The sequence below is a fragment of the Lactuca sativa genome, chromosome 9 (assembly GCF_002870075.4).
Source record: "Lactuca sativa cultivar Salinas chromosome 9, Lsat_Salinas_v11, whole genome shotgun sequence".
NCBI classification, from domain to species: domain Eukaryota; kingdom Viridiplantae; phylum Streptophyta; class Magnoliopsida; order Asterales; family Asteraceae; genus Lactuca; species Lactuca sativa.
In genome coordinates this window covers 29083433-29097349 of record NC_056631.2, presented here as the reverse complement: position 1 = coordinate 29097349, position 13917 = coordinate 29083433, and the positions used below count along the sequence as shown (strand labels likewise).

General features: G+C 34.4%; 1 protein-coding gene across 1 annotated transcript; it reads left to right on the top strand.

Annotated features, from left to right (window-relative positions):
• Positions 1 to 517: 517 nt before the first annotated feature.
• Positions 518 to 958, top strand: LOC111907456 (probable transcriptional regulator RABBIT EARS). The gene has a single exon (XM_023903224.1). It carries the CDS (start codon positions 518 to 520, stop codon positions 956 to 958), a length of 441 nt encoding a protein of 146 aa, XP_023758992.1.
• Positions 959 to 13917: the final 12959 nt, after the last annotated feature.

Here is a 13917-nt window from a genome sequence, read left to right as displayed (position 1 = left end):
ATAATCACAAAATCAAAAAAATAAAAACATATGTTTTATATTATTTGTCATTAGTTTTAATTTGTATACAAACTAATCGTTTTGAGAGGGTTAAAGTGTCTTTAAACTATAAAAATATTTCTTTCAGATTTTATATATTTCAAAATGTATATTTGTACAAACGCTAGTAATACTTTTCGTTTTTCATATTTTCTATACCACTTCAGGGTCATCGTATTTTTCTATCACTTTTCAAAACCTAGATCGAAACATAACGTATTTCTAGTTGTGTTCTTAAAATAGAAACACAAGATTTTTTCAGATTTTAGGATGGTTGGAATCCATTTTAATTGACAAAATAAATAGATTCTTTCTGAACACTTCGGCAAGAATATGGTATCTATCTATATATAAGCTGCAGGCCAACTTACCATATACAGTAAATCCTAAGATTTTCATAACTCATTCATTCATCACTTGACCACTACCATCTCCATCCGCCCTGGTTTCTCTCTCTCCGCTGCTCTTTTAGCCGTCAATGGAACCAAATCACTCAACCCCAGAAAACTCCGACGACGCAATAACCTCCACCACCACCACCACCACCGTTGAAGAACAGCATCAACAAAGTCGATCATACGAGTGCACTTTTTGCAAAAGAGGCTTCACCAATGCACAAGCACTTGGAGGCCATATGAACATCCACCGCAAGCATAAAGCTACACTGGCCTTCTCACCGCCACCAAGCGCCGCCACCACCACCACAACCACAACAGTCAACTCCTTTTCAAATTCCGGTCAAGGGAAAAACAAACCACTTCGACTTTTTGGGGATGGCTCGCATGATTCAAGAAATAACCATCAAGATAATGTAATGAAAGATCCAACATCACCGGCGCATGAAGTAGACCTTGAGCTCAGGTTAGGACAAGTTGAATCGCCGGGGAACAAGATTACGACTACTAGAAAATTCTTCTAACAAATTCAAACTAATTTTTTTGGGGAGTTTACTAATTTACTTTCTTTCTCATGCAATAATTGTAAATTTTACATGGAATATATGCAATTAACTTCTTTCTTCCTGCTTTGTGTTGATTTCTATTTAAGAAAACAATATTTTCTTAATCTTTTAAATCCTTTTTTTTTTAACATTTTTTGTTCATATTGGAGGACCCTGTTATTCATAATATACTATATTTCAATTCATTTTGTTGACAATATATTTACAAAGAGTTTGATGTTAACTTAATTATAGGTATATCTTTGGGAGAATTGGTTCAAGTTTACCTAAGGCAATATGAGAGTACACCGAAAGTTGAGGGTTGAGCTTGTATAACGAGAACAGATCCAGGTGATTGATGTATTTCTGACAAATGTCCGCGGAGATAATGTGGTCACGTATTTAATTTAATTTGCATGAGTTATCAAGAGAGCTAAAGAGAGATAAGAGATGATAAATTGAATCGGTTAATTTTAAACTAGTTATTCGATAATAAAATGGCGATTCAAGTTGATGGTGCGAGTTTCAAGCAGATCACATAGATTTTAATGTGTTGGTCTTCTTTTTAAATTCTCATGTAAAGTGTTTTGCTGAAACACAAACAGTTACATGAGTAGATCAAAGGTACATAGTCTCATGCAAGGAGACTTCAAGTTGTTCGAGCGAGAGCATTGGAGCTTCCGATTTAGAAGTTTAAATCCCTAGCGAACCTGAAGGGAGAGGAAGGATGGGTGACTTCATTTTCCGGCAGGTCCTAGTTAGCCTTCTTTAACGTAACGACATTGAAACAAGCTAGATAAGAAGATATATATAGTCGCGAAGGTTGCGATGAGGCAATGAAGTATTTAATTATGCATGCAGGTCGTAGTTCATGATTTCTTAATTCCACCAAGCTGTGTCCGTTCAATTTTGGCTATAACAAGGGATGAAGCTATGTTTAAATTTCGTTTTAGCGTTCCTTGGCGTACATGTTGAAGCATCACGAAGCCACAACTGTAAGGGTGGACGAAGTTGACATTTTTACCCCTATTTTGTGCGAAAAGTAAAAATGAATTATCAATTTAATTTTTTTATGTAGAAGCAAAAATCATTAATCATGTCATACGATTTGATACCTAGTAGATCATCAAGAATTATAGTATTGACTATCATTAAAAACAGAAGAACATATGATACACAAATAATCAACGAAATATTAGTGATGGTAATTAGAGAGCGAGAGAAGCCAGTTGATTCCAAATAAGCTAATGCCTCCCTACATAATTTTGTCGTTTGATATGTCGTTGTTAGCCTTAAGTCAAATTTCCAACGGAATTTAATTATGTCGATAATTCCTATATACTGTATGTCTTTAGTACATAAAAAATTGGGCCCCCATACACGAAACATGTGTGTTTGGTCGTACAACCTTAGAGTCGGCCATGATGTCTACTGTTAGGCCTAAAACTTTTGGTACATATCAATGTTAATTGTAAGATTAAGAAACATTGTAATTATTATATCGCAGTGATTTATATATTTAGGTTGCGTTTGATACACTAGCTTCTAGTTAAAAAGCTAGCTGCTACTTAATAATTTCGTTGTTAGCTAACTGATAAAAAAAATATTTGATAAAAACTAACTGATAAAATAGTTGAAAGATATAAAATTATATAAACGGATATTTTCCAAAATAAGTTTTCTATAATTAATTAAGGTTATATTTGAAAATTTTGTAAAAAAAACTTCTGAAAACTACTCCAAGTAGTTTTTTAAAAGTTGAGTTTTTGGCTTATCAAACACGACAAACCAAAAAAACCTTGAAAAATAAGATAGTTTTTCAGCTAACTAAGACGTGTTAAACACATTTTTAATTTATATCTACGTTATTTGATAAATATATGGACTATTGTGACGAATTGTTCTTAAGTATCTACATTAACGATCATATTTTTTAAGTTTGTGATATATAATGAACTATCAATCTATCACTTTAATTATATACCTGTGAAATCATATAGTATATTATATTTATTTTACATGGAAAAAAATCCATTGTGTATTTAACATACAGAATCAAATTTGATAAATAAATAGATTTTTTGAACACTTCGGAAAGAATTTGATATATATATATATATATATATATATATATATATATATATATATATATATATATATATATATATATATATATATATATATATATATATATGGAAAAGTGAATATACCCTTAAGGGTATATAAGCTTAGGTACCCAAACTCATCATACTATGTCGTTTTGTATAATTTATATACATTGTAATTGTCTAATGTTCTTATAATTCAACTTCTAACTTGATTTATTTCAAAGATTTTTATAAATTTCGCATTTATCGTCCTCTTACATAATTTTCATTTTCAACTATAATATATATAACTTAGTAGGTGTTCGTCAAAAAATATGATGTAAGAGGAAGATAATATTGAAAATTTGAAAATTTTGAAAATAAATCAAGTTAAGGATTAAAGTTTAAGAAAATTATAATGAATATATCAAACAAAACAACGTATTATGGTGAGTTTGGGTACCTAAGCTTATATACCCTTAAGGGTATATTCACTTTTCTATATATATATATATATATATATATATATATATATATATATATATATATATATATATATATATATATATATAGAGAGAGAGAGAGAGAGAGAAAGAGAGAGAGTTAGGTTCAAATGTTTTCACTATCTATTGTGTGCATGTATGATTAATTCTGGACCAATCATTTTAGTTATTTGAAGAAAATAATTAATGCATATTAAATGCTGAAGATGTAATTAATATCCATTATATTTTCAACATGTAATATGCATTAATTACTTTCTTAAAATAACTCAAATGATTGGTCCAGAATCAATCATACATGCACACAATAGATAGTAAAAACAAAATAACCTAACCATATATATATATATATATATATATATATATATATATATAAGTTGCATGCCAACTCCCAATATACAGTAAATATTATATTCTAAACTTCTTTCTCTTTCTCTCTCCCTTTGTGTGTTTGTTGCTCTTTTAGCCTTCGGTGGAACCAAATCAAGAAAACTACAACGACGTAATAACCTCCACCACAACTGTCGAAGAACATCAACAAAGTTGGAGATACAATTGCACTTTTTGCACAAGCTGCTTAACCAATCCACAAAGCACTTGGAGGCCATATATATGCAAATCCACCGCATGCATAAAGCTATGCCGGCCTTCTCACCACCACCAAACGTTGCTGCCATCAATGCTGCAATCAATCCCTTTTCAATTTATGCTAAAGGGAAAAACAAATCACGTCGACTTTTTGGGGATGGCTCACATGATTCAAGAAATAACCATCAAGAAAATGTAATGAGAGATCCAATATCACTGGGGCATGAAGTAGACCTTGCTCTCATGTTAGGACAATGAATCATCGGGGTGTAACGACCCAAAAATCACGACTAAAAACTTCTTTTAAAAACATTACTAAAACTAGATTTATAAAAACGTATCATAAGTCAAACATAACTATCGAGTATTAAATTCAAAACATAATATCATTATGAGAGTCAAACATTCCAAGGCTAACTGACTATGGTGTGTGCTCTGCAATCTTCTCGAGCTCCCCTTTTGAAAACCGAGTACCTGAAACCAAAACTGAAAACCGTAAGCACGAAGCTTAGTGAGCTCCCCCAATCTACCACATACCACACAATAACATATAAACCACATACTAGGCCTTGCCCACTGCATCGGACCGAAGTCCGGACTAACTGGGGCCTTGCCCCCTACATCAGACCGAAGTCCGAAGCTGAATGGGACCTTGTCCCCTACATCGAGCCGAAGTCCGAAGCTGACATCGGACCGAAGTCTGAAGCTGACTGAGACCTTGTCCCCTACATCGAACCGAAGTCCGAAGCTGACATCGGACCGAAGTCCGAAGCTGACTGGGACCTTGTCCCCTACATCGGACCGAAATCCGAAGCTGACTAAACATCGCATAAACATATCAACTGGCATAAACACATATATCCTGTCTGAGCCACGAAGGCATCAAACATACTAACTACTACATCGGATCGAGGTCCGAAGCTGACTGCTAGCTAAACGGGCCGGCATTGTGGCCTTAGACCCGTTCCTACTGAAGGGAAACTCACCTGGACTGCTGAGCTCTGCTGATAAACCTCTGGCTGCTACTCGACAATCCCCTGAACCGCTGCTCCTCTAGCTCTCCGAGCTATCAATATACATATAACACTTAGTCTGACAGCCAACTAAGTCAACTCTGGTCAAAGTCAACCTTCTAGGTCAACCCTACTCGCCGAGTCCTCCTAATGACTCGCCGAGTTCATAAGCTCAGGGTCTTTCTATTCGCGACTCGACTCGCCGAGTCATTCTATGACTCGCCGAGTCCAACTAGTTCCAAGTCCTGTCCTGTCCAACTCGCTGAGTCACCACCCGACTCACTGATTCGAGTCTCAACTCGAAGGGTTTGAGGTTTCGCGACCTGACTCGCCGAGTCCACTAATAGACTTGCCGAGTCCAAGGCAATCTTCAACCAACTCGTCGAGTTGTTCTTCCAACTCGCCGAGTTGATGCCTAACTTCATCCGACTCGACGAGCTGTTCATCCCACTCGTCGAGTTCCTCCTCATCTTCAAGATACTCGCCGAGTCCACTCGAAGGACTCGCCGAGTCTATTCAGTCCTTAATCCATGCAGTGGCTTTTCGAGCCAAGCAGGGCTTCCAACTCATAGATCCATACTTCTAAGGCCTATCCCCCACGTAAAGTGGCAAACTTTACGTGCAGATCAAGAGATCTAGGCTTAAAACACATTCAAACTAGGGTTTATGGCAACATACTTCTTCAACATACCAAGGGCTGATACTTTAGGGGATTCTAAACCAAAACAAACATGGATCTGAGGTAGCAACCTCAGATCTGGACCTCTAACTCGAAATGGTTACTTATCATGCCAAAATGTCCAAAACTCACACATGAGAATAGATCTAGGTGCAAAGGGATTCCAAGCAACAGCTTATTACCTCCAATTGGTCTGAAATGTCTTCTCAATCCCGGATCTAAAGTCCCTTCTTGCACCTCCAAAGCCTTTCTTCCTTTTCCAAGCTTTAGTACACTCTTCAAGGCAAGATCTAGCTCAAAAACAGATATGGTGGCTAGGGTTTGGTGTTCTGGGGTAGAGAGGCAGTAAAGGAACCCTAGGAAGGAGAATGAGACGCTTAAATAGGCTCCAAGTCCCGGATTTAGGGTTTTCCTCGTTCAGACCCAACTCGTCGAGTCTCCTTGGCCGACTCGCCGAGTCGGTCGCTTACACCTCGACCCGGATCCCGCTCGGACTCGCCGAGTCCCTCCTAGGACTCACCGAGTCTCCCCTTAAAATTGAGGTCTTCTTTCTTTTCTTGACTTTCCAAACTTTGGGGTGTTACACGGGGAGTTTCCAAATATTTACTTTTTTGTCAATAATTCTAAAGTTTACATGGAATATATGGAATTAACTTCTTTCTTCTTACCATTGGATGTGAACATTGACCAAGTTTCCTATAAATCAAGTTAAAATCGTCATGTAATTAGGACCAACTGATTTGTATGTTTGCTCTTTTTTATCAAACATGATATATAGGTAAAGGGATTCTTCAATTTGCTACCTCAAGGTTTTAGTTAATTAGTGGACTAACAACATATTCAAAATAAAAACATAATTCATCGGAACAAGTAACTTACATGTCTAGCAAATTTAAGACTCCTAGTTGGAGTTGGATCGGGAGGAAGATTATATGCAACATCTCCACCATTGCCTCGAGGACAATAAATGGTATTCCATTCATACACAACAATTTTTTTCATAGACAACAATTTATGTGTTAGAAAGTAGTACACAAATTGTACAATTTTATAAAATATAAATAGTTGTGTATGACAAAAGGTTTTGTATACATTTTGTATACAGATCACTTCCCATTAAGAAACAAGCTAGATAACCTACATGTTTAACATTAAATAATATTATGACCAATCATTCCCAACAGTACTCAACCACAACCCTAAGTTTATGGAAAATCTTGCATACTTAGAATCTATGATATTCTAATTTAACATGTGAGAGAATTTGATAACGAGATCGATGATTTATAATGAGGGGAGGCTGTTGCGATTGACAACCCATTGTTCTTGATATATCCTTATGTTTAGTTGCTCATTTAAGGTTCATGACCCCATTAGTAGAGAAACATGCCACATTATATGTTCGCTTAACGCTCATTATCACAAGTGACGGTACATGTAGCATGGTTGGGTTTGAATGTTTGACTTTGATTGACTCGTGACCATGTGTATAGTATTGGAAGACTTTGATCGACCCATGACCATGTGTTTAGTATCGGCAATATTAAAGCCACATAAACCAGGGTCTCCGGTTCTATCAAGACTTTGTTAGATGACAAAAATATTCAAGGAAAAAACATTGTGAGAAAACTGAATTGAGATGAGAAGCTTGTTCTTCGAGTTGAGAAGGTTGTTCTTTAATTTCGATGACCAAGCTACTCGCAACGTGGTGTGGCCGGACCACCCCCAGCACCGACCTCATCACTGAAAACTTGTTTGGGGGTACCACATTGTATGACCTTATGTGTTGTATATCTTATAAATCAATATAGCTTACCTATATTTATACTATTATGTAAAGGAAGTTGGTCACTTCTTGAAAAGTTCAGAGTTACAAGTTATGAAGCTCGTCGTACAAAACTCTATTGCATATATTATTAATAGTCATTGAAATAGCTTACCTTAGATAATATTTGTTAATTATCATATATAAATCGAGGAGTAAATTTACAAGAGATCCGTCAACTATTTGTAACACCCCTCGTAAGGGCTAGAAAAACTTTAGAAAAAATTTAGTCAAATTTTAAAAACATTTACTTCCTTGAAAACACCAATACAGAATTTGGTCAAATATAGTTTTAAATTCAATTTAGGTACGAGAGAGTTCAATCATAATATCTTCACAATAGTTTAGATAACCCATACATATCATGGATTTATAAATGTCCAATATTTCTAAATAAGTTTTTCGACTTCATCTATGAGTACATGTCAAAATAATACGTTAGGTTTGGGAAGCCTATTAAGTAATACTGAAACCCGACTGTTGAATGGAATTGGGTAATGGAAATAACCCACTTCCTAAGTCTAGACTCCAAAAAAATTTGAAAAAGTATTTCAAAATATTGAATCTTTTTCATAATCATGTCCTTATATCACAAGTCATTTACAAAACCATTCATCATTTCACTTATCATTTCACAATGGAAATTATAAGTTGAAGAGTAGATATGTTCATAATTATAGATGTAATGCATATACACCTAACCCATCCCAATTTGATACTCTCAAATAAGTCTCTCACTTTCTAAAGTATAAATGGTCTAGGCTCCACTCGAATTGACACTTCACGATAATCCAATCCATTGCAATTGACTCAACATATGAATCAAATTATGAACACGAAGATCATGTAACAAAAGGAATCGCTCCTTTAGGTAAACTTTTAAGAGAGTCATGTGACCATTACCATAACCTTGTTGGAATGGAATTGTAAATTCCATCCCTTAGCTTATAGCTTACGAGATTAGGAAATTGCTTACATCTAACTCAAGGGAGTTAGAGTCACTCCCTTTAACCTAGGATTCTTGTTCAATTTTCCTTTAAGGCGTCACTTCTTTATCAAGGGCACTCTCAAATTCCATCATGTAATTAATTCGCATTAAGGATTCTTAAACCATTTTCCAGACCAAGCTCAAAAAATTTCCAAACCAATTTACTTAATTCATTTCAAACATATTCAAAATTCTTCTTCATGCAATGCATACAAATGTCATAAGGCCAAATACAATCAAGTATATATATATATATAGTTTATAACATACTCAAAACATCTCAAATAAGTAAAAGGGACATGTACTTTGGGTATATGTTCACCTTAATCCAAAGCTAGATATCTAATATTTCCTTCATGTTTCACAAATAGGTTAAAAATTCAAGTGTTACCTATGAATATAAATAAAAATGTCAAAACCCTATTAATCTCTTAATTGAAAATATGAAATTTTATGGTCTCACAATATTTCTTACATCAAACCTTGAATGACGTGTTTTTTTATGTGCACTAGTTTTAAATTTATAAATCATAATTTATCACTAGTAAACTAAAATACACACTAAGCATTGTACATAATCGTGTAGCAGTATTGTTAAAGTAGTAAATGGTGTCAAGCATAAGGGGAACGAGAATGATTTAAATTGGATAATTCAAATATTAATCAAACAATAAATAGTAAAGTAAAAAAAGGGGTTTTGTTTAAATTCACTTAAACTCAACTAAAACTAATTAAACGAAGACAATACTAGAGATTAGATTTAGAGACAAGAGAAATAATGATCCTTTCATATAGATTCAATTACACATTTTAGTTATGGTGGATTTCAATAGATTGCAATGGATATTAGTAATTATTCATCGATTTCTATCCTAGTCAGTATCTTTGTTTGATTAACTAACATTATAATTATTAAGACAATCAACATAACAGTTGTGCAATTAACTATCTAAACATTTATTATTAAGTTCGCATCAATAGAGATTCGATTAGTGAATTAATTGCAATGGTCATGGTAATCAATTATATGTACATGATTGGTTATCTACACTCATACACTTTAAAGTTAACAACTTTATTAACCTAACTCTTGGATTTGGTTGATCATTGGTCATAATTATCATTGGATATTAACAATTATGATTCAAGCCAACAAAACCAGATTGGTCCTCTAGACTCTATTAACTCAGCTATAAGCAACAAAGATATCAACTAAAACATATACATAATTTAACCAAACAAACATACTAAACTAAATAAAACTAATAATTTGATTAAAGGAATCACAACAAATCTTTAAGGTTTCATCTACTCTATTGAAAGCAAAAGGGTTTTACGGTTTTACCCCATAATCAGTAAATAAAAACATCAAAACATCAAAAAGGAATTGTTAAACACGATCATAAAGCAAACTGATTTGTAGTCCTAATGCTCCTAGCTTCGATTCTTCAAATCTTCCAAAGTGCTTCTTCATCCCATTCAAAGCATTTAATAACATTTAAGATTTATTTATTAAGATACTAGTTTATAACCCGTGGGAACCACAGTTATAAAATTAATTAAACTTTTATAATAAAAATTTATAATTATTAATCAATTATTTTAAATAAGTCATTTTAAATAAATTATTAATTAAGAGATATATCAAATTTTAAAAGTTATTATAACTTTAAATTTAACATATAATTAGAAAATGTAAATTTGAATTTTAAAATGAGTTGCCTAATATATCTACATGACACATAGCATATTATTAATGAGGAGTTGTATTAGAGTGACACTTGGCAAAAGGAGATTAAAACTATTCATTTATTAAAATAGAGAATTGACAAAAATGTATAGCTAATTATGGCAACATCAATGAATGTAGATGAAAACACTGCATGATTTCGAGTCTATACAAAAAAATTATGAGCAAAAGAAGTTTGGTTGACTTAAGACTCTCAAAGCACGTCACGACCCGTATCATGCCCAGTAAGCGAAAAACAACCAACTTTCCATTCTTAGACATCATACTTTGATCCAAATGCAACTAATTGTCCTACAGGTTTCCCAAATGACCCAAATGGGTGTAATAAGTGTAAGCACCAAGTGTTTGAACTCATATACATCTTATCATTTAATGATTATGACCTTTTTAAGTCACAATAACTATAAGGAAGCTCATATAGACCTTAAGGTATCAACATTGCTCCATAACCTCTCAATGGCTTCCAGCATTACTCATAATTACTCCAACTAGCAAGTTCTTAATGAACTGTAATCACTCATATGGATCTATATTTTAGAATGAAAATTTTATTCTAAAAAATCGAAACGCTACAAAGAAAATGAACTTTGCAATTACTTTAAAACATATGCATTCCAGATTGGATTTGGTGTATGGAAAAATAGTACAAGAACAAAAGATTATATTACTACAACATACTACTTACTTGGATGTGCTAGAGGAGGTCTATATGTATCTAAGACAAAAAAAAAACATATCAAAAGTATTCTAAAACAAATTGTAAAGCAAAAATATACGTAATTACATATGGTGATGGAAAATGCACCATCTCTCGTGTTTTTCTTGAACATAACCATGCTTTAAGTCCCAAAAAATCTTGTTTCCAACAATCACATAAGAAAATGGATTCATATGCTAAGATAAGACTTGAATTGAATGATTATGTTGGAATTCCATTAAACAAAAATTTTCATTCGTTAGTTGTTGAAGTGGAAGGGTATGTCAATTTGTTGTTTGGCAAGACAGATTGTAGATCTTACATCGTAAAAGTAAGACAACTAAGTTTCGGGCTTAGGGATGCTGAGGCACTTCGTAATTTTTTTCTCAATATGCAAAAAAAAGAGTTTAAATTTTTTTCTACATGATTGACATGGATGATGAAAGTCGTATGCAAAATGTATTTTGAGCAGATGCAAGATCTAGGGCAGCTTACAAGTCATTCGGAGATTTTTTTTTTTGGAACAGCTAGCGCGCACACACCCATTAACCATACTCCTAAATCTATTAATTTTTCCACAACGAGACTTGGGCACGCATGCAAGAAGGAAGTTTGAGCTTGATGCAAATGGCTAAAATATCTTCTGTTGGGGAGGGGCACCTGTTCGCCACACCTAATACTGTTGGGCCACAAGCCCTTTGGTAGATGTTATGGCATATATTTGACCAAAAATATTATATGTCGTTTGCGCCTTTTGTTGGAGTAAATCACAATGGACAAACTATCTTATTTAGATATGGTTTGCTTTCACGAGAAGATACAGAAACATATGTATGTTTATCCAAGTCATGATTAGAATGCATGAATGGACGGGCGCCAAAAACAATAATAACATATCAATGTCGATGAACACAAGAAGATAAGAAAAGTGCTTATGATCCAAGTTCCAAATTTGATGATCTTATATTCCACAATGGCTCAATATAGCAAGGTACTTTGATCACAAATGGCATCATCATGATCAAGCATATCGGCTATTAAGTTGTGAACATGCAATATAAGAAAGCCTTGAAGATGCCATTAGAAGTGCCTCTTCATCTACTTCTACTCTTTGTATTATCGTCATTACCAATGTTGTTATCATGTTCTTCCAATTACTAAGAAAATTGAAAGGTTTAATGCTAAAGTACAAATAGAATTTGAGAAGAAAATGCAGAAGTTGAATTGAATTTGTGAAACTTCCATGTTACTCTTCTCCAACAAATACCATGGCACAAACAATAAAGCAAAAGTACATGGGAAAAAAGGGAAACATGAACAAACGTATCCATCAACATAACATTCATATATAGTAATGAAAAAACTAAAGAATACCTGCATGGAGCTATGTAATATAAGCTTGTAATAGGGTTTAGAGTTAAACTCTTTTTTGTAGAAGGACTTGAGTTAAAACTAACTTCAAGGCTTCTTCAAAGATGTCTGTTACTTGATAAAGCGTCCCTATATATAACATTAAAATGGATTTCCCCATATGAAGAAATCATGACTCTAACGGTGACCAATAACATGTTCAATAACACATCTCACTTAAGTTTGTTGGTTCCATTTAGGACTACCATGATAAGTGTTGTTATTGGCACTATATGTATCCATTCCAAAAACATTCACTTAGGTGGCGTTTTACATAATGTTTTTGAAGAAATTTGAATCTATTGAGGAATTGGAATTTGTCTTGAATTGGAATCCAATTCAATATTCTGTTTGGTTAGCAGTAAATTGAATTTGAATCCAATTTTATATTTTGTTTGGTTGGTGGAAAATGGAATTGGAATAGTGTAAAATGACAGAACTACCCTTCTTGGTTTTTCCTTACTTTTACTTTGTTTTATAATTACATGTAAATAGATATTATATAAATTATAAAAATAGTAAACCGTAATGGTGGCGGCGGCGATGGTGGCAGAAGCGACAGTGGTGGTGATGGCAGCAGTATGTGGTGGTGATGAAGGTGGAAGTGGTGGTAGTAGTGGCATCACTAGTGTTGATGGTGGAGGCAGTGGTGGTTGTGGCGATGGGTGTTAGTGACGGTGGTGGTGGTGGTTGTTGTTGGTGCGGGTGGCGGCGACGGTGGTGGTCGTGGTGGTGGCAATAGAGGTGGTGGTGGTGATGATAGAGTTAGTAGTAACAACGATAGAGATAGGGTGGTGGTGTAGGTGGTAACGGAGGTTATAGGTGGTGGTGGTGGTGGTGGTGGTGGTGACGGTGACGGTGGTGGTGGTAGTGGTATCAACGATGGTGATGGTGGTGGTGGTGGTAGTGGTAACGGAAGTGGTGGTAGTTGTGGGTGGTAGTGGCGACAACATCAATGGTGACTGTTAGTGGTGGTGGTGGGTGGGTGGCGGAGGTGGTTGTGGTGGGTGGTATGGTGGGTGGTAGTGGAGATGGTGGGTAGTGGTGGCGAAAGTTGTGGTGGAGGTGGTCACGAGTAGTGACAGAGGTTTTTCATATTTAATGTTAAAAATGAAAAGGGTAATATGGCATTCTTCAACATTCCTACTTTAAGGAATTTAAATTTCCTCATCTTTTAGATGGAATTTATTTTCCCTCGATGGAAGGAAAGTTGGACACATTTAAGAATCCAATTCCTTCTCAAAACTTGAACCAAACATAGGAAAGTGATGGAATTAAATTCCAATTCCTTCCGATTCCAGCGAACCAAACGATCCCTTAGTGTATTATTATATAAATAAAATTAATAAAAGATATGGATTATGGTTTTGCATATTTAGGGTGTGTTTGTTTTATCTT

Excerpts from the sequence above, each read along its gene's own strand:
- LOC111907456 (XM_023903224.1), top strand. The coding sequence starts at position 518 with ATGGAACCAAATCACTCAACCCCAGAAAACTCCGACGACGCAATAACC.